The 24,595-nt window shown below is 34.1% G+C and overlaps 1 protein-coding gene across 1 annotated transcript in view; it reads left to right on the top strand.

Moving 5' to 3' along the window:
• The first annotated feature begins 2,523 nt into the window (after window positions 1-2,523).
• LOC150109539 (uncharacterized) overlaps window positions 2,524-24,595 on the top strand; it is a 51,736-nt gene continuing 29,664 nt past the window's right edge. The window contains exons 1-6 of the mRNA XM_090408884.1: window positions 2,524-2,717; window positions 4,469-4,648; window positions 5,202-5,396; window positions 7,453-7,647; window positions 15,160-15,438; window positions 18,377-18,649. Of these exons, the coding sequence (XP_090265010.1) occupies window positions 2,594-2,717; window positions 4,469-4,648; window positions 5,202-5,396; window positions 7,453-7,647; window positions 15,160-15,438; window positions 18,377-18,649 (1,246 nt within the window). The 5' untranslated portion in view covers window positions 2,524-2,593. The remainder of the gene's footprint in view (window positions 2,718-4,468; window positions 4,649-5,201; window positions 5,397-7,452; window positions 7,648-15,159; window positions 15,439-18,376; window positions 18,650-24,595) is intronic.

A 24,595-nucleotide genomic window follows, 5' to 3' on the forward strand; every position in this document is an offset into this window, starting at 1 on the left:
TTAAGAAAACAAGGTTATGTATTTTACCCCAAATACTCATTTAGTAGTTTTTGGACTTGAAAGATTGTTCGAATTCATTTGCAAACAGAATAAAAATGTGCTGAAATATTGACAACTACACTGAACATGGAAAAAAAAAACATTTGAATTTACATAAAATTCTCTATAGTTTGTGTAACAAAACAAAATATGCAAATAGAACGCAATTTGTTGCATTGTACAGCCAACTTGCCTAACAACAAAGTCTACTCGTGTTCGTTATGAATAAATTCACGTCAATTCATAATCGACTCGTATTGGTTTAAGCACGAATATTTTAGGACTTCATTTATTTGTCATTTAGAAAGCTGTTTGTGTGTTAAGCTGAAATATGTTTATGCTATTGTCTGATTTTTGTGTGCATGAGGGAAAGAGAAGCATTCTTATATATATATCCTGAATGAATAACAATATTTCCCCACCTTTCTTATAACCCCTGCATGGGATTATGAAAAGAACACAAGTTACAAGGCTGCTATAATTATTATCAATGACTGAATTGTCTGCTGCAAGCTCAATGAAATTTTTATTTCAATAATGAACTTAAGAATAAGCAAATGAAAAGGATTTTTATATATATACATAAATCGCATATAGACATATTGAAAACAATTTTTTTTCCTTGTAATTTTATGCACAAATTATAATCATTATCTTATTCTTATCTACCTTTTTGTTTTTTACCATGTAACTTCATATTAAACTTCTTTAATGTCTATTTTATGACATTTTTGACATGAAAAAATGACATTTTTTGTCCATATATTTCATGCTTGTATATTTAATTTATTTGTATATTTCATGGATACATGACATCATAACCTTCTGCCAACAAGCCAATGAAAGTGTATTTATTATCTATACAGAAATTAGAATGTGTTTGTTTTACATTTCAGATTTTTATTCACATGAAAGACGATCAATTACGCCTTCTAGAAGCTGCCGATGGAATATCAAATGTGACACGGTGTTATTCAGCTATTATTTCTTTATTCTGTTAACAATTCTGCTAATAGATCTGTATAGACAATGACAAAGAGAGAATTTTTGTAATTTTTTCCTTAGTATTAAACTGTAAGTAATCATCCATTACCATCCTGTGAACACGTTCTTGCTGATAGTGGCAACGAGTATTGAAATTTTTAGGTGCATTTTGCAAAAGAATCTCTTGTGTTCATAATGATCATTCTTCCATCTATCAACACGCATATGAGTTGCTTTCTAACTGGACAATTGTTAATGAAATTTAGTACCTCCCCACCCCCAACCCTTGATTTACATGGTACTTGAACTGCTCCATTCATTTTGCACACTTACACATTTTTGTACTTGTAATTTTAATTTTTATACACTGTGATTTAAAATGATTGTTTCTCTATTTTTTTTTACCTTATTTTACAGGCCTCAGAATGTCTACAAAACTTAAAAGAGTTCTGAAGAGAAAGCGAATATCTTTGCATACAAAGATTCAGATATTAGATCGATTAAAGAAGGAAGGTTCAACGGCAGTTGCAAATTATTTTCATTTAAACGAAGCTACAGTTAGAACGATTAAAAAAAACGAAGAAAAGATCAGAACGAGCGTGTCGGCGGGATCCTCCATAAGTTCGAAGCACACGTCCTACATACGAGATAAGACGATGGAGACGATGGAGAAAACATTGATGACGTGGATCGAGGATAACATCCGAAAGAAAATTCCCTTAGATGGCAATGCAATAAGACATAAAGCTGTAAGAATTTTTAACGACATCAAGAGTGCCCAGCGGTCATCTGCGAATCAGACAACTCTGTTTTCTGGAAGCAAAGGGTGGTTTGAGAATTTCAAAAAAAGACATTCTTTACATAACGTTAAAGTCAAAGTGGAAGCTGATTTATAAGAAAGAAATTTATTTCAAACATGTGTAAATATTTAACAGAGTATTACAGAATCTACACTCTTATTTTCTGTACAAATGTTAGTCTCAATTTATGACTTGCATCTACACGGTATTTATTGCAAAATCAATCTGCCATGTAAATCGAGAGTTTCATGTATTTAATATCCATCGAAATTTGTCCATTCGTGCTAATTTTGGTTAAAATGAGCAGTATCAAAATAAAATTGGCTATAGATGCCAAAAATGTCTTTAGTCTTAAAGAATGCTGTTATTTAAATATGTATTTAATTAACATGAAAAAAAAAATGATGTTAAAACCAAGCAAGGCAAACATGGTTGGGAGCTTGAGTTACCTTTGCCACAAGTCCTAGCAAAGATATCTCAGAACTCTCCTCCCCTAGAAAATCCTGGCATGTTAAGATTTTTATCTTTTAGTTCCTTAAAGATACATTTTTTGTGGTGCTTTTCCTCAGAAGCAATTTTTTTTTGCAGGAAATCATCTACATAAACTCTGTTTATGATAGTAAAGACCCAAATAAAGAGAGCCATTCTTTACTTAGCAAGTCCTAATTGGATTTTTTTTTTTTTTTTCTGACATAGATGTCAAGCAATTAAGTTGGATTAAAGTGGAGAAGGAATCCAATTCACTTGAAATTCCTCCTGGGTTTATAGTGATGATCAAAGAGGTCGCTGTACCACAAGATCCAGCCAAAGTGCAAAAAATCAAGCGTGCATCAAACAACTTAGATAACCAAAAGAAGAACACCAAAGAGGAAGAGTGTAATGATAAAAGAAAAGGTAAGAAAGCTTAAATTCCCCAAAACTGATCTCGTGTAGGTAGGTCAGTGTTTCTTGAACTTTTTTGAGTCTGCAGAATCCAACGTGAAAATTTTTTTTTCCCTTCCAAAACCCATGTGAAAATTTTCATAAAAAAATATATATGTGGAAAGGAATTATACCAATGAACCATTTATTATCGAAAAAATATTTTAATCGATACACACATAGCATACGATACATAATATCAATAATAAAGTAAGAAGTCAATTTAATAAATATCAATATTTTGCCCATTTGCTGAAAGTTTTTTTAGAAACTCCATCTAATACAACTTGTAAATGAACTTGTGTGTTCTCGGGAATCTTACAAATCTTTACAGAACACAGTTTAAGAAACACTGATCTAGGCTATGTTTTGCTTCAAATATTGCAAACTGCAAAGTAAATTTCTATTCTTACTATGCCAGTGAACTTGAAAAATGTGCTACTGGTGTATTTGCTTTGAAAATGTATATTGGTGAACAATATTTTCATCCCAGTGAATCACGGGATCTTAAAGCCAGATATATACACTCATGAGCCAAAATATTAAGGCCACGTAACCTGTTTCAAGCATTGGCTGGTAATACCTTGGCACGAAGATTGTTCTGATCGACATCAGTACGTTGTCTCATCCTGGCTGAACACACCTCAAACTATTTCATACCTGCGAATAATTTTGGACCAGTGTTGCCCTACATGATGACAGCGTAACCTGATGGATCTGGACTCTTCCAACAAGACTGTGCCCTAAGTCGCAAGGCTCGCATTGTGCAATCCTGGTTCAAAGAGCATATCCAAATGTTACACATCTTTTCCCAATCCACTTAATTCTTTTGAGTTTGATTTGATCCCATTAAATATTGATGGGATTTTGTTGGATCATATGGAACAGAGCATCTACTAGTTGATGCCAGTGCCTTGCTTGCTCATCAACTTCCAGGACGTTATTCTGTCCGGTTCATCCAGACTACCTCAAGATGCCTGTGGTTAGTGGAGTTAAAGATGGGTACAAAATTAGGCCCACATGCTACTAAGTAGGTGGTCGTGATATTTTAGCTTGTGAGTGTATATTTTTTTAAGTTGAACGTGAATTTGATTAAAAATATTTTGCTATGCGTGCACTAGTTGACATATAATTTCATTAAGAAACATCCCACATGCCAATGGTCTCCAAATGGGATGTATGCATTCCTGGGGATGAACAAGATAATTGTTAAGCATATGCAGAGCTGTTTGTCTGCGACTATATTTAATATCTTCAAAAAACACATAAGATTAAAAATAATTCAAGGTAGTTGACTTGCATGAATATTCCCACAAAAAATTTGTTTTGTGTTTATAATCTTAAAAAAATCTGCTAAAGTCTTTTATTCCGATCTCTACTGAGAGCTAATCTGAGATAGCTGGCCCAAGATTATTGCTAATTATAAGCAGTATCCAGTGAAGAGACGGCAAACAAGTGCTTCCACAGTCTTGTGGAAATGAACAGACATGTGAATGTGTGTTTATTTCTTTGTATTTATTTTTTTATCATTCATTTATAATTCATGTACATAAAATTTAATAACATTGATCGCCATTTTGGCTGCAGAGTGTATTATATTTATTGTTACTGGTAGAGGGGTACAAAGTCACAACTTTTGAGACCACTGCTGTGTTGTGTGGCAAAACGTTTAACAGCAAATGATCTTGAGGGAATGAATACTAATTTGATCTTTTCTCTTACAGATGGCAAGAATCTCAGATGGGTTCTACAGGACAAAGAGCAGCATCCTTGCGCAATCTCCCCTGGATTTTTAGTGTTGGAAGAGGACATTGAGATATCAACCGAGTCTCCCGAAAAGGTGAATCAGTCAACAAACAGTGAAAAGGAAAAGGTTCCAGGAGAGTCTGATGTTAGACAAACAGGTAAGAATTTTTTTTTTCTTCATGATGATATAACTTGTTTACGACCAACTTTCTTTTTATGCAGTTTCATCATCTACCTAATAGAGTCTGTAGCCTTAAGAATCTTATTAAGGAGTCGAGGACTGAATGCACAAAAATTCTAGTTTTAAAATAATAAATTTAGTTTAATCCTTTATCCAAGTCAACTTGGGCCTGGCTCCCACTGAAGAGACCTCAATAAAGGTCGAAACTAGTCTGGGTAGTGGCCCTTCCCTTAATGCATAACATTAGACATATCCGCAAGGAGATGTGTTTTGCATTATGGCAGATACTGAGATAGGAGAGTTGGTAGCTTGCTCCACCTTTGCAAGGAGTCGCCCGGTGTTGTACCACCTTACCTCAGTCCTGAAGATACTCTCAGGTGCAAACTTTGTTTGCTCACGCTTGGATAAAGGATTAAACTAAATTTATTATACTCTAACCAAGTGAAAAATAAACTTTCAACATCTTTCTAGTTTTAAAATATTTTTATTTAAAAAAATAAGATTTATGAAATAATAATTGTTCTCTTCAGCCATAGATGGCGAACAGATGACTTTGGTTCAAGTGAAAGAAGAGCTTCTGTGTGAAGTTGCTCCTGAGTTTGTCATAATTGATGAGGACTTTGAGATATCAACTAACCCACCTGAAGTGGAACAGATGGAGCCAAATGTGGCCAGTGCAAATTCAACGGAGAAGATTGAAGGGGATTCCAGTGAAAAACAAAAGGGTAAGAAATGCTTTATCTGACCAATCGACATCTAGAATTAAAAATATTGCTGTTCATTAAAGGGTGGGATGTTATTTAGAATGGGTTTAAAATTTATTTGGGAGGACTATAGCCTTTCTGGCTATTTAGATTTATATTATTTTTTTAGGCAAGACAACTATATGTATGAAAGCAATGCAGGTTAAATTTTGTTTTAAAGTTGGTGAATGGCTAGTGACACATCACTGAAAATTGGCATTTGGAGATGCTGTTATGGGATTAAAGCCTTTCAGGTTCCCTTGATTTGAAAGGGGAGGAAACTCAGTCAAAAGTGGTCCATTAGTGTCCAGAAGAAAAGGTTGAAATTTCTTTTAGGACTTGCGTATCAACTTTCATTGAAGATCTAAAGACAAACATGTTTTGAGTAAAGTCTGGTGCAGTGGGAATTTCCTTTTGGTCCAAAAATGGACCAGAAATACAGCAGCTTTTTTTTTTATTATTTTTATTTACTGAATTTGATTTCGTGCAACCTTTTTTACATTTTTTTTTTGTTCCAAAGATAAAAAAAAATGCTCGTTTCCTGATGTAAATAGGGAAATCCAATTTTGGATATACCAAAATTGGATTTCGTTGTTTTCAGCAGTACAAAAATGATAGAATGTGTTGCTGAAGAAGGAAAGTAGACTCACCTTTTGAATTGAATGAGCTTAGTCCAGATATTTTTTTGTGAATAAATCTTTTGTATACTTCATGCATATTTTTAAAATTTAAAAAAATATTTTAATTTTATAATAAATTTTTAAAATGTTGTTTTTTTATATTTTATTTTGTGTGTAGTCCTGTAAAAATAGTGTTTTCATAGACCACCCTTTCTAGTCCAATTGTTGACTTTTCTGAGCCTTTCGCTGATCAGTTACCAAGATAGTTTTTTAATCCTGTAATTCAAGAAAATAGACCATAGAGCTCACATGAGCTCTATGGTCTATTTTTTATATATTTTCAGACAATAATATATAGTGTTAGGGACCATGAGATGGTGGCAGTCACCATCTCATGGTGACTGCCATTAAAATTTACATTAAAATCATTGATAGTCTTAGGCCAGTTATCTGTGATTGGCTAAAATGGAAATTGGCTACCCAATAGCCTCATCTTCCAGGAATAAAAGGTTGCAGATTTATTTATTTGTTCTATTTTATATTTTTAATTTATATATCATTTATATTAGAAATAAAATTTGTGGCAACCTTTGCTATTACCATATGATAAAATAGCTAGATGTTAAATTAAAAATATTTCTTTTTACAAATTGCCGTATTTTAATGGTTGCTAAGAAAATACACGAGGTGTTTATGTACTGTAGTCAAGAGATAATAAATAAAAACACAGAACCAGCTTTAAGGTTAAGGAGTATCTGAAAACCTTTTAATAAAATAAAACAAATTTCAGGTCTGGAATTGACAATGAGAGATTTTACCTTAATGAAAAACCAAAAAGAACCTTTTTATAGGAAAAATGAATTATGAACACTGATGTATTAAAAAAATAAATAAAAAGCTAATTTTGAAAGAAAAAATTAATTTCAAAAGATGGTTAATCATTTTCTCATCCACAAAGCTAACCATGAGTTTTTTCTTATGAAGTTTAAGGTATGAATTTAAATTGCAGACCTTAAGTTTTACACAAGCTTCTATACTCTAACTGTTATGGGTGCATTTGTTTTCTTGACTTAGATGGATGTAATGTTATTCTTTTGCATTTTCATCTGAGTTACGGCAACAGAAGTTGCTGCATATGCCTCGTGCCTGTGATATTTTTACATAGACAAGAATGAAATAGGCGATCATCCATAACCAAGTGGCAAATGCTGACTGCTGGTCGCTTTCTTGTTTTTGAGTATAGCTCTCATCACAAATATGTGCATTGCACTTTTAAGAATGCGGCAAAACAATAATTGATGTATGCTATGTGCATTATAGTTCTAATATTTCATGTGTATTTGACTTGTTTTGTATTGAATAAGTACAGGTATGATTTTATTTAGTGAACGTTCGTTGGCCCTCTTTTCTCACTGTAGATGCAGAGAAATATAGGAACTCAATTATAGTGAAGAAACAGTTGCAACCGTCTTTGACTACATCAAAAATTGTATTCATGAATGAGGAGTTTGAGATAGCAACTGATTCGCCAGAAGCAGAAACTGCTGAACAGGGAGAAAATGATGTAAACCAAACAGACCATGAGGAACAGGAGTCGAATATGAATCGTAGAGGTAGGAAAATTATATTTTTTTCCATGTAATGTCCATTGCATTATAACGAAAATGCACATTTTCATTATAAATCAATGTAATAATGCTAGCAGGAATACCAAAATTTTGAAAAGATTTTGCGTTTCATGTATTAACATTTAAATTGAAATTTTGTACATTTTTTTTTTTTTTTTAACTTTGCCACTAGCCACATGTGGCTATTGGTGACATAACAGATTGATACATCTGTTGCAAATGTCAGTTTCTAAATATATGTAAAAAATTAAAAAACTTTAATAAGTTATTTTTATTAAAGAGTTTATTGCCAAACCTCCATGGAGTCAAGCGGTTCATTGTAGGGGTTCCCACTTTACATGCACATCTCATCCTACTGTGCCTTAAATATATTTAATGTCTCTGTGCTCACCACTCTCCATGCAAAAAACCTGCTCCTCACCCCCTTGCTTTATAGGGAAGACCTCTTGTTCTCTTCCTATCTTTATCCACTCTGTGCAAAACCTCCTTGACATTAATCTGGTAATAACCTCTTAACAGCTTATATGTCTCGATCACATCCCCCTCTCCTCCTCCTATCTACCAATTTCTGCAAATTGCATTTTCTTGATCTGTCTTCATGCCCAACATTCCGGAGACTAGAAACCACCTTAAGTTAAATCGTTCCTGGACCTTTTCCAATCATGTTTTTGAAATTATATTATTATTATGCTTAAATTATTATTAATATAATATAATTTCTGACATAAAATGAATGCATTTTATGCCAGAAACTATTGTGGTGAATTTGATAAAATAGTTGGAAACCAGTGAATTAAAAACGTCCATTCAGAAAGAAAATTTAAAAATAAATATTAAAATATATTTTTGAAAATTTTAAACTGCTCTGTTTTATATTTCTGTTGTTATTATTATTATTACTACCACCCCAAGACCTCATGGAGTCAAAGACTCATCTGGGAGGTCCTTTTATCTCTCTCTCTCTCTCTCTCTCTCACACACACACACACAGCTCATCATACCGTGTTTTAAACACATTCAAACTCTTTGCAGACACCACCTTCTCAGGCAAGGCATTCCAATCATTCACAACTCTGCACGAAAAAAACCTGCCTCTCACTCCCCTACTCACACCCTCTTTATACAGTTTCCAGGGATGACCTCTGGTTCTCCCGTGATCTCCCACTATTCTCTGTAAAACTTCTCCAGCATTGATCCTATAACAACTCCTTACCAACTTGTAGGTCTCTATCATATCTCCCCCCTCTTCCTCCTGTCCACCAGACTCTGAAAATAACATCTCAATCTTTCCTCATACTCGACATTCCAGAGGTCAGAAACTACCTTAGTCAGTCTCCTTTGGACCCTTTCCAACATCTCTTCATCCTTCTGAAAACCTGGTGACCAAATCTGGGCACAATAGTCCATGTGTGGCTTAATCAAAGCCTTATACAATGGAACAAGAATCTCCCTACTTCTACACGTCAGTGTCCTCTGCATGATTCCCAGAAGCCTTTGTGTTGTCTTCACAATTTTGGCAATGTGTCCCCTAAATTTTAGATCCTTATCCAGTATCACCCCAGATCTCTTATTTCCTCTACCTCCAACAATATATTCTCACCAAGCATAAATTCTGCATCCCATCTTTGTTTTCCAAATTTTAAAACCTTACATTTTGCAACATTGAACTCGTATCCCCATTTCCGTGCCCAATCACTCAATCTATTCAAGTCTTCCTGTAAGGCCACAACTATTTACACAACACAATTATTGAGAAGAATATACTTCATTAAAATTAGAATGTTGAAATAATCTTTACTGCCATCACTTGAGGCTTACGTCAACTATGAAATAGCAAGAAAAAAGCCTTTTTTTTTTTTTGCAGAGTTAGTTTATATGAATTATTTTTATGGTGAAGTTTATTTTTTAATCAAACATTCTCCGGGTGATAAATTATGTGTGCCATGTATTGGGAAGTACATTTTTGGGACTTAAATTATGGGAAAAACAGAAAGCCTGAAAATTCTAATCAACAGTGAATATGGAAATATTTGCAGAAATGCAAGCAGCAGAATCTGAACACTTGTGTGAAAGTGAATATTTGAGAGATGGGTTATTGATCAACGCAATAGCTTCTTTGTTTAGTAAACAAAGTATTTTTTTTATTTTATTTGTGTACTATTTTATTTAGTAAACAAAGAATCAAATATTTTTTAGATAGCTCTTGGGGGGTGCCACCCGAAATGCGAGAACAATTTGTATTTAATGATTGGATGGATGTGTGTGATTGTTTGTATTTATTCTGAGGCAATATAATACTTGGATTAAAAGAGAGAAATTTTTTATGCTTTTTTTTTTTACTGATGTGCAGTCAATATCTGTAAGAAGCTGTGTGTAGGGGGAAGGGAGAGTATTTTTTATTTTTTTTCAAGAAATAAGACTGGAAAGGATGGTTTGGAGAATAGGATTTAGGATGTCAAGATAGCTGTTTAGAAGTCTTGCTTTTGCATATTATTGATTGTATTATGATTGTGATCAGCAACACTAGATTGTGTTTGCAGCTGGCTGACACTAAGGGTGAAGATATTGACATACAGAGAAAGGTGCAGTTAGAGAAAAGTCTTGTGGTAGCCCAGCATTTGCACAGTTTGAGAATTAATATCCATCAACAATCACATAATGTTTAACTCGAGTAAAACCTAGCAACACTTTTGTACAATTCTGAAGAGAAAGTATAAGCTGCTGGTTTGCTTAATACGGTTGGTGTCAGACCCAACCATTGCCTTTGAAATATCAAGAGTGACTACCTGAGAATCCCCAAACTTTTCCATGGCAGATAATACAAAATTTTTCCAAAGGTGAAACATGTATTGCAATCCCTTAAATTGTTTATTAGCTGGAGTTTCCAGTAGTGCAGATGCTTCTTGTTCTTGGATTTCTATAAATCACTTTAATATAATGTATAGATCCCTTTTTTAATTAAATTGGAGATGTTGGTATTAATAATATAGTAAATGAGATTTCTTAATTTTTATGATAAATTCATATTTTAGTTTATTGCAGTTATATGTGAAAAATGTGTTAAACCCCCTTTTTATGTGCAAGTTTCATGTTAACCCTTTGTTTCCCAATAATTCCTGTTTCATTTCTACTTAACGTTGGATGTTTTAGCTCCTCGTTTATATTTTAGATTCCTATTCTCTTCATAAAAAGGATTATGGGCCAATTAACAATCTTCAGAAACCATGGGCTAAACATCAGTGCAAGGTTTGCCAGTGACTTTACACTACCAAAAGGTATCTTATGCAACACATAGAGTTGCACAATAAAATGAGCCAAGTTTTTCATTGCAACATTTGTGATCAAGATTTCTCATCCATCCTTCACTTTCATATGCACATGGAAAGCATATGAAGCAGGGTAAGAAGATTATCTTTATTCAACTTATTTCTACTATTTACATAGTCTTTTTACCTTCGATTACCTGGATCGACCTGTTTTCATTTGGGGGTTTCTCTACAAATGCAGGTTGCAAAGTTTCCAGCAATGACAATCTTGGGCCATTCTTCTCCATTTGTTTCCTATCACTCTGGTTAGAGGGTCCTCTATGTTGTTGGAGGTTTACCAGGTTTTCTATTGGTTGATCTTTGATACCAGTTTGTGACATGTTAGGTCCACCTGTTGTCATTAAGTCTTGCAATATGACCTGCCCACTGTGCCTTGTTATATATATGGTTTTCACTGCTTCTTTTACTTCGGTTAATTTTCTGATAGTTGTATTTGTGATGTGGTCTTTTTTACTTATCCCTAAGATTCTTCTTTCCATAGCATGCCGGGTAGTTTGAAGACAGTTGCTCTTTTTGTGTGGTGCTTAATTTATATTTATATATATTTATAAATGACTAATAATATATTTTATAATTTTGATCTGACCAAATTGTATAGTCTATCTTGCAGCATTTCAATATGTTCTAATGTTTTTTTATGGAATAGAAAATATGGGGGGATTAAGAATGACAGATTATGTAGTAACAGATTAAGTGAGTGTGTGCATGGAATAAATAGTGCAGAAATACATATACAGAGATTGCTGAGCGATGTACAAAGGAATGTGAGAGAAGATTGGGGACAAAAACAAGCATTAGTGGGGATAAAGGACGTCAAATTAAAAAGGAGCAAAAAAAGATATTGTCCTGTATGGGGATTCTATAATTAAGGGTGTGAAGGATGGTAAGTAATTACAGCGTGTTATCCAGGGTCAAAGATTAAGGATATAAGTGAATGATCTAGGTAGCAAAAATGATAGCAATGAATGCAAAGAGCAAGAGTGGAAAGATCATGAGTGTGCTACCAAGATTTGATAGTGATGAAGTAAACAGAAGAGCAGTTATAGTAAATGGAATGATGTCAAGATTGTGTAAAAGCTTTTGCAAAGACATTAATTTTATGAATGTCTGGGATGAGTTTGATAAAAGGAAGGAGTATTTTAAGAGAGATGGTTTGCACTTAAATGGATTGGGTGCTTGGCATTTAGAACATTTATTGATAAAGGATAGAGTAAATGGTCAAAAACAGGGAAATGGGATTTGCTAGGGAGGCAGGTGATAGAGTCCGCTGTAAATAGTGCTAAGGTCATTAATCACTGTGAATTTGGGATTAATTGTTTGCAGAAAATTAACAGTATACAGAGTGGGCTAACTCACATACAGGGAGATTATGGGAGGAAGGAGTATTGCAGTATATGTATACTAATGTTTGAAATATTCGGAATAAGTACGAAGAATTTTTGTCGTTACTTAGTACAAGTTGGCCAAAAATTATAGGAATTAGTGAGACTTGGTTAACTAAGAATGATATAGGGATTGAATGTAAGGGGTACAGTATTTTCAGGCAGGACAAGGATGACAGAATGGGGGAAGGGGTTTTACTAATGATAGACAAAGTGTTAAAGCTAAAAAGGTTGAAGTGCCTCAAGATGATAGGTATGTAGAGAGCAGTTCATTTGAGGCTGTTTGGTGTGAGATAGAGATCAACAAGGTGAAATATGTAATCGGTTGTTGCTTAATCCAAGGGGTATAAAGGAGAATGTAGATAGTATGTATTGGCAAATTAGCACGATGAGTGAGGTCGAGTAATCATTATGGGGGATTTTAACTTTGGGGACATAGACTGGGAGAAGGAATGGTTTCAAGGAACAAAGGAAATGGAGTTTATACAGTTAAGAGATAACTACCTGAGACAGCATGCAATGGAAGGGACAAGAGATTCAAGAGTGTTAGATCTGGTCATAACATCGGAGAACATATAAGTAATTTAGTTACACTGTCTCCACTTGCATGTGAAAGTGATCATGTGGTCTTGACCTGGGAGATTGTAAGATGTGCTGAATATTCTGTTAAGAAGGGGTATATGTGGAATTACAAGGCTAGTGATGATGATAAGCTGAGATGTCAGCTTTCAGCAGTGCTATGGCATGAGAATTTGAAGGGGAGAGATGTTGATGGTGTTTGGGAGATTGTCAAGGAGTAATTAAAGAAAGCTGTATCAGATTGCATTCCCAGAGCCAGAAGGAGAATCAAGTAGGAGTAAGATGGATGAATATTAGTATTAAGCAGGAGTTGCGGATAAAGAAAAGGTTGTGGAGGAAGTATAATGAAAAAGGAAATGAGCGTTCCTATGAGCGGTACAAGCAAAGAGAGTAATCTATATGGTAAGGAAAGCCAAAGCTAATTATGAGAGGAAGCTAGCTGATGAATCCAAAAGAAAAGTAAAAGGAAGAATAACCACGGAAAGATTACTTTTAAAAAGTGTTGATGGTAGGGAAATTACAGAAGCAAATCAAATAGTTGAGTTGCTTAGTGATCATTTTGCCAAAGTGTACCATCTTGGTTGTGATATTGCAGTGCCGAATGTGTCATTTACTGATGAGAGTCTAGAGATAGTCGAAATAGAGGTTCATAATATATTATAGAACCTTAATGCTAACACTGCCATTGGGTTAGATGGCATATCGGCCCATGTGTTACGAGAATGTGCAAGAGAATTAGCACCACCTCTAACCAGGCTGTTTAATTTAAGCCTCTGTTCTGGTATAGTACCAGTAGAGTGGAAAATAATTCCACTGCATAAGGGAGGCTCCAAGACAGAGGTTTCAAATTATAGAGCAGTCATTATATCTGGACTGGTGATTAAGGTTTTGGAGAAATCGGTAAAAATTAGAATTCAGGACTTGGTGGACAGCAATGTGATACTTTATAAGGGGCAACATGATTTTGTGAAGGGTAGGTCTTGCTTACCTCTATAATAAGGTAACAGTGGAGAGTTGGATAAAGGATATCTTTACTCAGTAATACTGCTGGACTTTGCAAAGGCATTTGACAGAATTCCACACGGAACTCTGTTGCATAAATTAGAGCAAATGGGTATGGATCTGAAGCTGGTGATTTGGATTAGAGGGTGGCTGGTGGATAGATATCAAAGAGTAGTTTATGGAGGAACTGAGTCCAGGAGAAGGTAGGTGACTAGTGGTGTGTACCTCAGAGCTCAGTGCTTGGTTCTCTATTGTTTTATTTGTACATCAATGATATTGGGAATACTTTGAAAGAAAATATCCACTTGTTTGCTGATGATGCAAAATTAGGAAGAGTGATGGTCAATTCAGATGATGTAGATATCTTGCAGGATGACTTAAATAGGCTGACGGTATGGACTAAGGTAAATGGCTGTTAGTTTAATGTGGGTAAGTGAGAGTGATGCACTTTGGGAGGATGAGATCACATGCTGTTTACTATATTAATGGAACTGAACTGCAAGAAGTTGACGAGGCAAGTGACTTGAGTTATTGTGGACAGAGAACTTAAAGTGCATATTCCAAAGATTGCCAAAACATCACATCAAATTACATGGTTGTTGAAGAAAACACTAACAAGCAGGGATAAGGAAGTGATTGTTCCACTTTATAAGGCATTAATAAGACTGCATTTGGACTATTGTGCACAGATCTGGTTACCTGGATTTCTTGGTGATGAAGAAATGGTGGAGAGGATTCAAAGGTGAGTTACAAAGATTGTTGCAGGTCTGTGGGATGTTCCCTATGAGGGTAGATTGAAGATCTGTGGACTCCAAAAACTAGCTGATAGAAGTAGAAGAGGGAGATATGATAGAGGCATATAAATGATTAAAGGGATTTTATAGGATTGATACCGATTGGCATTTTTAAGAGCAGTGCAGGAAGGGAGAGAACGAGGTACCATCCCTGGAGATTATGTAGGAGTGTTTTTAACGAGGGTGTTAGCACTAGATTTTTTGCTTGGAGGGTTGTGAATGGGTGGAATGCATTGCCAGAGGTAGTTGTGAATGCTTCGTCTGTGAATGAATTTAAGGAGAAGTATGACAGGTATTATGTAAATAATGGTTAGTGTTTCAATGTAGGGTCTCCCTTGATGAGTCTTTTGACTCCATGGAGACTCCGTTATTATAATAATGATAATTTTTTTTCTGTTCTCTTTTGTGTTTTAGAATATCATTTTGTTCCTCAAGTGAAGAATTATGGGAGAGTCCGCCGCCGTCAGAAGCCATGGGCAAAATATCAGTGCGAGGTGTGCCTACAGCGCTACACTACTGAGAGATACCTCAGACAGCACATGAAACTGCATCAGAAAATGAGAAAAACTTTTCCTTGCAAAATTTGCAATAGACAATTTCTAACTGCATATTCGTGGAATTTGCACACGAAGAGACAGAACTGTAAACCCCAAAGTGATGAAAAAGAAGGCAGTGAAGCAGATAAACAGATTGGTAAGATTCTAATGATAAACACTGGTTAGATCTATTAATTTCATCCATGTTGCTATTTTGTGTTCAGCATGTGAAAGTGGAGATGTCTTTAAATGATGTTGGAGTAATTTTTAAATATCCTATCCTAATTTACGCTCGTGCATAGATCTACACATTTTACCATGTAGGTATTTGGAACCAGGATCCTATGGAATAGGTTGATTACTCTTTATTCTTGGAAGTGTCCTATATCTGTAGAAGCGTGTGTTCATGGGGACGAAAAACTGAAGTTTCCAGGTGTAAAAACCCCCCTACCTCTGTGTTAGACTGGCTAACTCACCTTTTAGCAAAAGAAACCAGATAAATATAAAATAATTTTAAGCATTATTATCAAAGTATACAATTTATATGAATTTATTATTAAATCTAAATCTGTAGTCATCTGATGAGACCTACATTTACTATGTAGTAGTAAAAAAGCATCAGTTGGACTTTTTTCTCTCTCTCCCCCCTATACTTGTCCAATACAGGCTTACAAATGTAGTGTTTCTTTAAAATGTATTTGTAAGTTAAATTTAATTTTCTCATGGGATATTTTCAATTTATTAATCCATTTTTGAAAAAAAAAAATCTTTTATAGAAATACGGCAACTGCCAAATAAGATGTTGCTTCGAAAACATGGTTAGAGAATTGTTGCAACATCGCATAACATGGTTTTGAGCGTTTGTGCTGAGAAAGCTTGCTATTATGTTGAATGTGATTACTTAACATTTCCATTCTGTTTTATGAATCCCCAGTATTGACTCACTAGCCATTATGGGGGGGAAAGGGGGAAATCCCTGTATTTCATTTTGTTAGGAAATCCTTGTATTAGTTTCCTTGCTTATTGAACTTGTAGACCATTACAAATTGCGACTTTGAAGTGCACAGTAGTTTTTGTAAGGTTATTACTTTTGTTTTTATTTGATTTGTTTATAAAAGTGAAAGTAAAAAATGAAAATATTTTGACAGAACTGTTTTGAATTGTGAAGGAAAAAAAAAAAAAAAAAAAAAAAAACGCAAAAAAAGTTTAAATTTAAATGAAGCAACAATCTGGACCATAAAGAAAAATGAACAGAAAATTAGAATTGCTGTTGCTGTCATTTCTTCAATATGAAATGTTGTTCCTAAGTGCAAATAATTGAAAATATGGAAAAGCACTCAGTGTTTGGATTGATGATAGCTGTAAAAAATGGATCCTTGTTATGACTTGTTTTTAATTATTACTCAGTTATTACTATTTTATACAAAAATAGTTATTATAGCAGTTTTGGTGATTGTGTGTACTGTCATCAATAAAACTGCATTGGATTTGCAGTCATCTGGAGAAGATTATTATATGGAAACCGGAGAAAGATCTGAACTTTATGTAATACCAACATTAGTCGCAACATTTGGGGATAAACATTCATCTACTATCACAAATGATGAACTTCTGGACATAGCTGGTAATCCATTTACAGAAGATAGACCATGTGATGGAAGGTCATTTAATAGGTCTTTGTGATGAACTTGATAAAAACAGAATGACTACTTGGAATTCAGAAATATTTCCTTGATGTTTTTCCAAAAGTTTGTCAGGTAAACAAATAGTTGTTCTGTTGAATGATGGTAGTAGATTTCATACTGGTTTTTTTATGTTAGTTGAGAGATTTTCAAGTAGTCTAGAAGATGCATGCTAATAGTCATCCATTATTTGCTTAGAAAGAATTGAAATTAGAAGAACTGCATGGCAATTTCATAGTAAAGATGTACTTCTTAGGAATGGATTTGAATATGGGTTAATTTTCTGTAATTAATTTGTTACAGGATACATACCAGTGGAATAAGAAACAATAAAAAAAAAGGATATGGATAAACTATTAAAGTAAACTTTTAGCATCTAGATGATGAAATAATGATGTTTTCATGATTTTAATGGTGCAAGGACAGCAAAGATCATATAGCACCATATCGAAGGTTTATAGTAGTACACAAGGCCAATCAGGCTGGTGTTAGCATCTGGAGAAATTTCTTCAGAAATCAAAGACCATATTATATGTATTGTACAAATTTTACTTATTAGTAATTGAATTGACATTTAATTAGTATTTCTCATAATAATTGCAGGAATTATTTTTTATTTTTCAAAATATTTTTTACATTACAAGAACAGCAGAATATTTGCGACCTTTTGTTGGAAAAGATGTGTGTTCAATTCTCATCATGACAGGAGGAATCTTTATATGGTCTTTTTCAAGTTGAGTTAACTAATCCCATATGGAGATAACAGGTTTATTTTTCCTATGTGTGGCACTTGTTGAGCCATTCTCTTCACTGTGTGCTGCTTAATTAGTGATAGCCTTGGACCAGCTATCTCTGATTGGGTACCAGTGGAGATTGAATTATCCACTCAGTCTCCAAAAGTTAGATAGGGCTAAAACGCCCTCGTCTACTCCCTATACAGGAATAAAAAGGCATTAGCTGATTTCTTATGTACAGGTAAATTGACCCTGAGAATGCATGCATTTTACCAACAAAAAATAATGTTGATGTTGGGAAATTAGATAGTGTTGATAGTAGTGTCATTATGTTGTCATTGGACATTAAGTAATAGGGAAGATGACAAGGATGTATAAAGTGAACATGTTGTAATAATAATTATCCTTATCAAATTATTGTTTTTGCTAATGATAAACATACATTTTGCACGTTAAAAAAATCATTCAAAAATAAAGCAGGGACTATCTTTTTAATTTGTCAGAATTGTTGGTATTATTACAGTTATAATAAATTAATTTTATGACAATATTTTTATTTAATGCCAATTGCATGCACAAAGTATGCTAAAATTGAAAAAAATGTTTTTTTTTTTTTCCAGTAGTAGTTTTTTGGCGAAGTTGATTTTTTTTTTTTTTTAAATATTTTTCTCTACATTAGATTATTTTATTCCTCAAGAGAAGGACTACGGGCCAGTGCACCACCGTCAGAAGCCATGGGCAAAACATCAGTGTGAAGTATGTCAAAGGCGCTACACCACTGAGAGCTACCTTAGGAAGCACATGCAACTACACCAGAAAATGAGAAAAGTTTTTGTTTGCAAAATATGTAAGCGAGAATTTTTATCTGCAAACGCATGGAATATGCACATGAAGAAGAAGAAACACTGTAAACTTGAGTGTAACATAAAAGTAGAAGATGATAAACAAACTGGTAAGATGATGATAAACATTGGTTACATCTATGCATTTATGTTCAGCATGCAAAAGTGAAGATGCCAAATGGTGTTGGAGTAATTTTTAAATGGAAGTAAAATATTTTTTATCGCTAACATTGACATATATGAATTACATAAATTTAATTTTCAATCTGTGAATCTTTACTTTTTTTGCAGTCATCTCATTAGACATAGATTTACTATATATTAAAAAAAACAAAAACCGTGTTGCAAGAATTTATTCTATCATTCAGGAATGGCATTTGCAAAGGAATGGGAATTAGTTACTGCTTCATGCATTTTACACAGATTAAGAAGAGAACAGAGGAATTAACTATCTGTAGTAAATGCAAGTCAGAAACTGAGCATCTGCGTGAAAGAGTGCAGTGAATTGATGAGAAATTTGGTAATTATTCAACTAAATGGCATTTTTTTGTCTACCAAGTTCAAGTATTTATAAAGGAGGTCTTAAGGCAGTAATGTGCTGGAGCTAGTTTGCATGAGCCATTGTTACATTTCAAGAATTTTGCAAGTCAGTTGCTAAACAGACAATAGCTATAAACTGTAGAGCGACACTCATTTCAATCCACAATGGCAGGCAGTATTTGGGTGATAAACTTGTATGTAGTGACATAAAAAAATCTACCTTTTGCACTGAAATAAGCACTTTTTTTATATTCCTTCTCTATGCAGTAGCTTGCACATGGGGATTATCTCCGTTAGCCATTTTGCAGGAATGTTATTTTTCAACAAACATTTACTTAATTTTCTATTTTTTCTTTAGGTAATGGGATCCCTATGCTCAGTACCATCGACAGAGTGTAGCATAGAGGCAGCTGTCGCTACACTAACAGGAATTGTTAGCGTAGCAAGTGCGGAAAGAAGTTTTTCCAAGCTTAAACTGATTAAAAATTATTTGCGAACAGCAATGACTGAAAGATTGGTTGGTCTAGCAATTATATCAATAGAGGCGGACATAGCTTATAATTTAAATTTAGAAGAGCTTATGAACAGTTTCATTGTACGATATCCCTGTAGAGCAAACATTTAATTAATATTATTATGCAATCGTTTTACATTAATATTTCTCTTGTAATAAAAACAAAATAGCAATTGGAGATTTTCTTATATTTTTGTCTTGTAATCTGTCAGGGGTGATATTTAATTGTTCGTCTCATGGTGCGATCTAATCTGGCAATGGCCCTGCCTATGCTTAACACTTGTCAAAGTGTTGCACATTTTTTAAAGTTGTTGTCAAACTCATGAGAGTCATGACAGCCCTAAGAAGAAGCATCCTAAGCAAAACGAAGTGGATGTTTGATAATGGAATTCACTTATACTTTTGGGGAGGGGTAATTTTCATAAATGGCGAATGCGTCAGATTTAAAAAAAATTGAAAATGCACTTGTCTTAATTAGGGCACCATTTCCAATGGAAAACAGTGTTCAATAGTTTGGTGATTTATGTAGTTAAAGCTATTTAGAGGTAAATTAATTACTTGGATGAAAGAGGATATCTAGTTTTTTTTTGGATGCTAATGTGTTTATGCAAAGAGGTATTGAAGGTTTGATCCTAAAATATTTCATCTTATGGATGCTGTTAGAAGAAATGTTAGAAGTTATACTTGAGAGTTATTCCAAGAAATAAAATAATGCCAAGCGCGTAGATATTTGGGTATTGTCCAAAGTGAGAGTTGCAGGTAGTTCTTATTTTTTTGCAACTAACAAAACAGAATGGATTTTTGCAAGGTTTAAAGTTAATATTATCAGAACTCTGAAGATTGTTTTCAGATCTGGATGTAGAGATAGTTAAAACTGTATATTAGATTTGCAGTCAACTGGGGAAGATATGTATATGAGAACCAGTAAGAGGAAGATCAGAGCCTTATGTATTACCAGCATTAGCTGCAACATTTGAGAATGAGTACTGGCTTTAGATAACTCTCTGGAACAGACAGAAGTGGAAAGAGTTCATTCGGCCTCATCATCATCCACATAGATGATAGAAGAAGAAGACTGGCTTTGGATAACTTCTCCTGGTGTTCCAAAATATACCAGTTTTGTCCAAGGCTTTAAATAAATAATAAACAAATAAATATTAAGCAGGAAAATAGTTACAATTATATGCTACATTCTTACAAGTCACAAATGTCAGTTTTCTTTACTTATTTCTAGTAAATGGTGCCATTCGTCCAAGATGCATGCATGTATAACAATTTCTGAACTGAAAAATCAGACTAAATAATGTTAAGTTTGTTATCTGCTGAGCAATAATTGAGTGGTTTTAGGAGAAATAATTCTATAAATTTTTATTATTATTATCTGAGACCTCCAGGGAGTCAAGGATTCATCGAGGGAGGCTGTAAATTACCCAACCCAGCTATCATACCCTCCCTTAAATTCATTTACACTAGATGCACTCACTACCCCTAAGGGCAAATTATTCCACTCACTCACTGCTCTCTGAGAGGAAAAACCTAGCTCTTACCCCTTTCTTGAATGAGAACAACCGTAACTTCCATGGATGGCCCCGTGTTGTCTCCCCACCTTCCATATAACGAAAAATTTCATCATTTGAAATGCTATAACACCTATTCAAAAGTTTATAGACCTCTATCATATCACCCCCTCTTTCTCCTGTTAACCAGAGTCTGTAATCCACATACTCGCATTCTATCCTCATATTCTAAATCCCATAATCTGGATATAATGCTTGTAACTCTTCTTTGCATCCCTTTCCACAGCTTCTTTATCCCCTTGGAACCCGGGAGACACCAAATCTGCTCACAGTAATCCAGGTGTGGTCTTATCAAAGCCCTTATAAAGAGGCAAAATTACATGCTTCCTTATATTATGCACGATGATTTTTAAAAGAAATCATACTTACAAAAGGAATTCAGTTTTATTTTTTAAAAAAATCGGATAACAAACATGGAGAGATGTGATATTTGTAGAAAACAAAACTTTCTGTATTGCATAGTGGACAATCAAGAATCAAGTTCTGTTTTGTTCATTTGTCTTTTCAAAAAACTGTTTAGTCCTCATGTATTTTTTCTAAAAAATCTGGCCACCTTACACTATATAATGAGTGTTGGGACAGAAAACTGGTAAGCCAGTTGGAAAAGATCATGTGATAGAAGTCTCTTTAATAGGCCTTTGTGCTAAACATGATCAGATGCGTTTTGAGATATACGAAGTAAACAGTCTTTAGAGAAACATTTCCATGACATTTTTCGCAAAAGCTCATTACATAAACAAATAGGTTTTCTGATTGATTTTTTAGTGGATTTTATACTGGTTACTAGTTGATGTTTCCAGGTAGTCTAAAAGTTGCGTGTTAATGGTTTTCTCCATTATTATGTTACATCTCCAAGAAGTCATTGAGAGAAGGCAGCTTCCCTACCACTTCTCTATCTTCACCACTGAATCCACCAATACAATGCCATCCACTGCCTCACAACTACTAGTATTTTCACGGACAGTCCCAAACATCCATGCCCACGGTGAGATTCAAACCTGCAGCCTTTTGGCTGGAGAGTGGATGTGCTAACCACTTGGCCAACCAAGCAGCATTTACTTGGAAAGAATTGACTGGTAATTTGATAGTAAAGCTGTATTTCTCTTCATAGAAATGGACTGAATATGAAGTAATTTCTATGTTGCTGAATAGATAGCAGTGGAATAAAAAGGACATACAACATGAATCAACTATGAAGTACAAACTTTTAACATTTAGAGAGCCATGAAAACCAGACAATCTTATGTATTGTACAGATTTGACTTATTAAATGTCAGTTTAATATGATTAATAAGTATTTCTCAAACTGATTATGGGTGGGGATTCTTTTTTTCATTCTTTTTCAAAATGTTTTGCATTATTCTTAAGAGAATTATTTTATTTTTACAAGTGAAAGACATTTTACATGTTGAAAAATCTGTTAAAAATAAAGTAGGGGGTATCTTTTAATTTGTCAGAAATGTTGGTATTACTAATAGTTATAATAAATAATTATAAAAATCAGTTTTATGACAATATTTTTATTTTATGGTAACTACATTCAACAAAGTGTGCTAAAATTGTAAAAGATGTTAAGTTTTTTTTTTCTCCATTAGTAGTTGCGTATTTTTCTTGTGTGAGGTTGGATGTTCTATTCTTTTTTTTTTTTTTTTTTGTATGTTAGATTATTTCCTTCCTCAAGAGAAGGACTATGGGCCAGTGCACCACCGTCAGAAGCCATGGGCAAAACATCAGTGTGAGGTATGTCAACGACGCTACACGACGGCCCGCTACCTTAGAAAGCATATGACTCTGCACGAGAAAATGAGAAAAGTTTATTGTTGCAAATTTTGCAAGCGAGAATTTTTAATTGCACGCTGTCGAAATTTGCACGTGAAGAAGAAGAGCTGTTCACCAAGAGTGAGATATGTGAACATAAATTGATATATCATTAACCAATAAAGGGACAATGAAGAGGATTTTGGTGATAAACAAATTGATAAAATCTGTTGATTTTCATCCACGTTACTGTTTCATGTTCACCCTATGGACATGAAGATGTTTAAATGTGTTGAAGCAATTTTTAAATATAATTAAATATATAATACTTTACTTTGAATTTATACCTATGTATTTGACAACTACGGAAATAAATGATTCCATGAATTCAGTTTTTAATCTTAGTCTTTGCTTGTGCTGCTATCTAAAAGAGATTTACACTTGCTGCATGGTAAGGTGGGGAGAAAAAAAAATTGTACCCATTGCAAATTTTTTTCTGTAACTATTATTTACATTTCACTGATTTAATTAAATACTAATTTAAACATCTCCTTAGACTAGAAAGTGAAAAAGTTACTTAAATACCTCCACAGTTTAAGAAGTAATGACAGTGCACTTTGGTTAGAACCCATCTGGCTCTGATTCGTGTTTATAATTGTAAACTACCTTCATAAAACTTTTTCAATTGTAGATTTAAAATAAAAATAGCAGTTTTCACTCCTGGAAAGCCACATTTCTTTTGTTTTGTGCAAAACAAGCAAATCGAGTAGCGAAAACATGCAGTTGAAAACATACACCAAGACTATGAAGGCAGGATTAAATACTGTCGTTTGCTAAATTAGGTTTAACCATGCTACTGGCTTAGATGTCAAGGTTATCATGGATGCGAAGTGCATATTAAAATTGTAATACCATTGATATTACATTGAAATATATGATGGATACGAAGCGTATGAGGGCGAGTATTTGATCCAAAATGGCCGGTAAGGTGGTTAAAGTAAGTTAGTTACTTGGCATAATATGTCATCATGGTACTAATATGCTATAGTTTTACATTTTTTTTTTTGGATGTAAGTTGCATAAAAAAATAGATTGACAGTGTGAACAAAGGATAATGAATATTAGATTAATGAAGTGTAAAGCAAGCCAGTAAAGTGTCAAGTTATTCTTATTTTATGACATCATTCTGAAGGTTACAAGCTGTGTATTACACTGTTGGATACACAACAAGGAAGGAGGAATCAATAGGAAACCTAGAAATTGTCCAGACATGGTTAGCAAGGGTAGTGCAAGAACCAGATTTTCTCCTTGGAAAATGGTGAATGAGTGGAATAGATTGTGACATAAGCACTTTTTGAGTGAATGAGTTTAAGGAAAGAGATTATGGGAATTATATTAATGGTCTGCACTGTTAGCCTAGTGGCTATACGCTTCACAAATATTCCTGGGAAAGGAGTGTCCTGGGTTCAAATCCCATCGCTGATGTGAGGAGCTTAAGGATCTTTATCAGACATAGCCAAGTTAGCTGGTCTTGGGTGTGGACTGCAGGGTTTTTTCTCCCGCACACAATGTTTTGCAACTGATGAAGAAGAGGTTGACATCATGCTTCCATAATTCATTGCAGAAATGTGAAAGCAAAACTTGTATTCAGTTCATTAACACATACT

Source organism: Typopeltis vanoorti, chromosome 2, assembly GCF_054136105.1.
Source record: "Typopeltis vanoorti isolate ZY-2024b chromosome 2, IOZ_Tvanoo_1.0, whole genome shotgun sequence".
Classification (NCBI taxonomy): domain Eukaryota; kingdom Metazoa; phylum Arthropoda; class Arachnida; order Uropygi; family Thelyphonidae; genus Typopeltis; species Typopeltis vanoorti.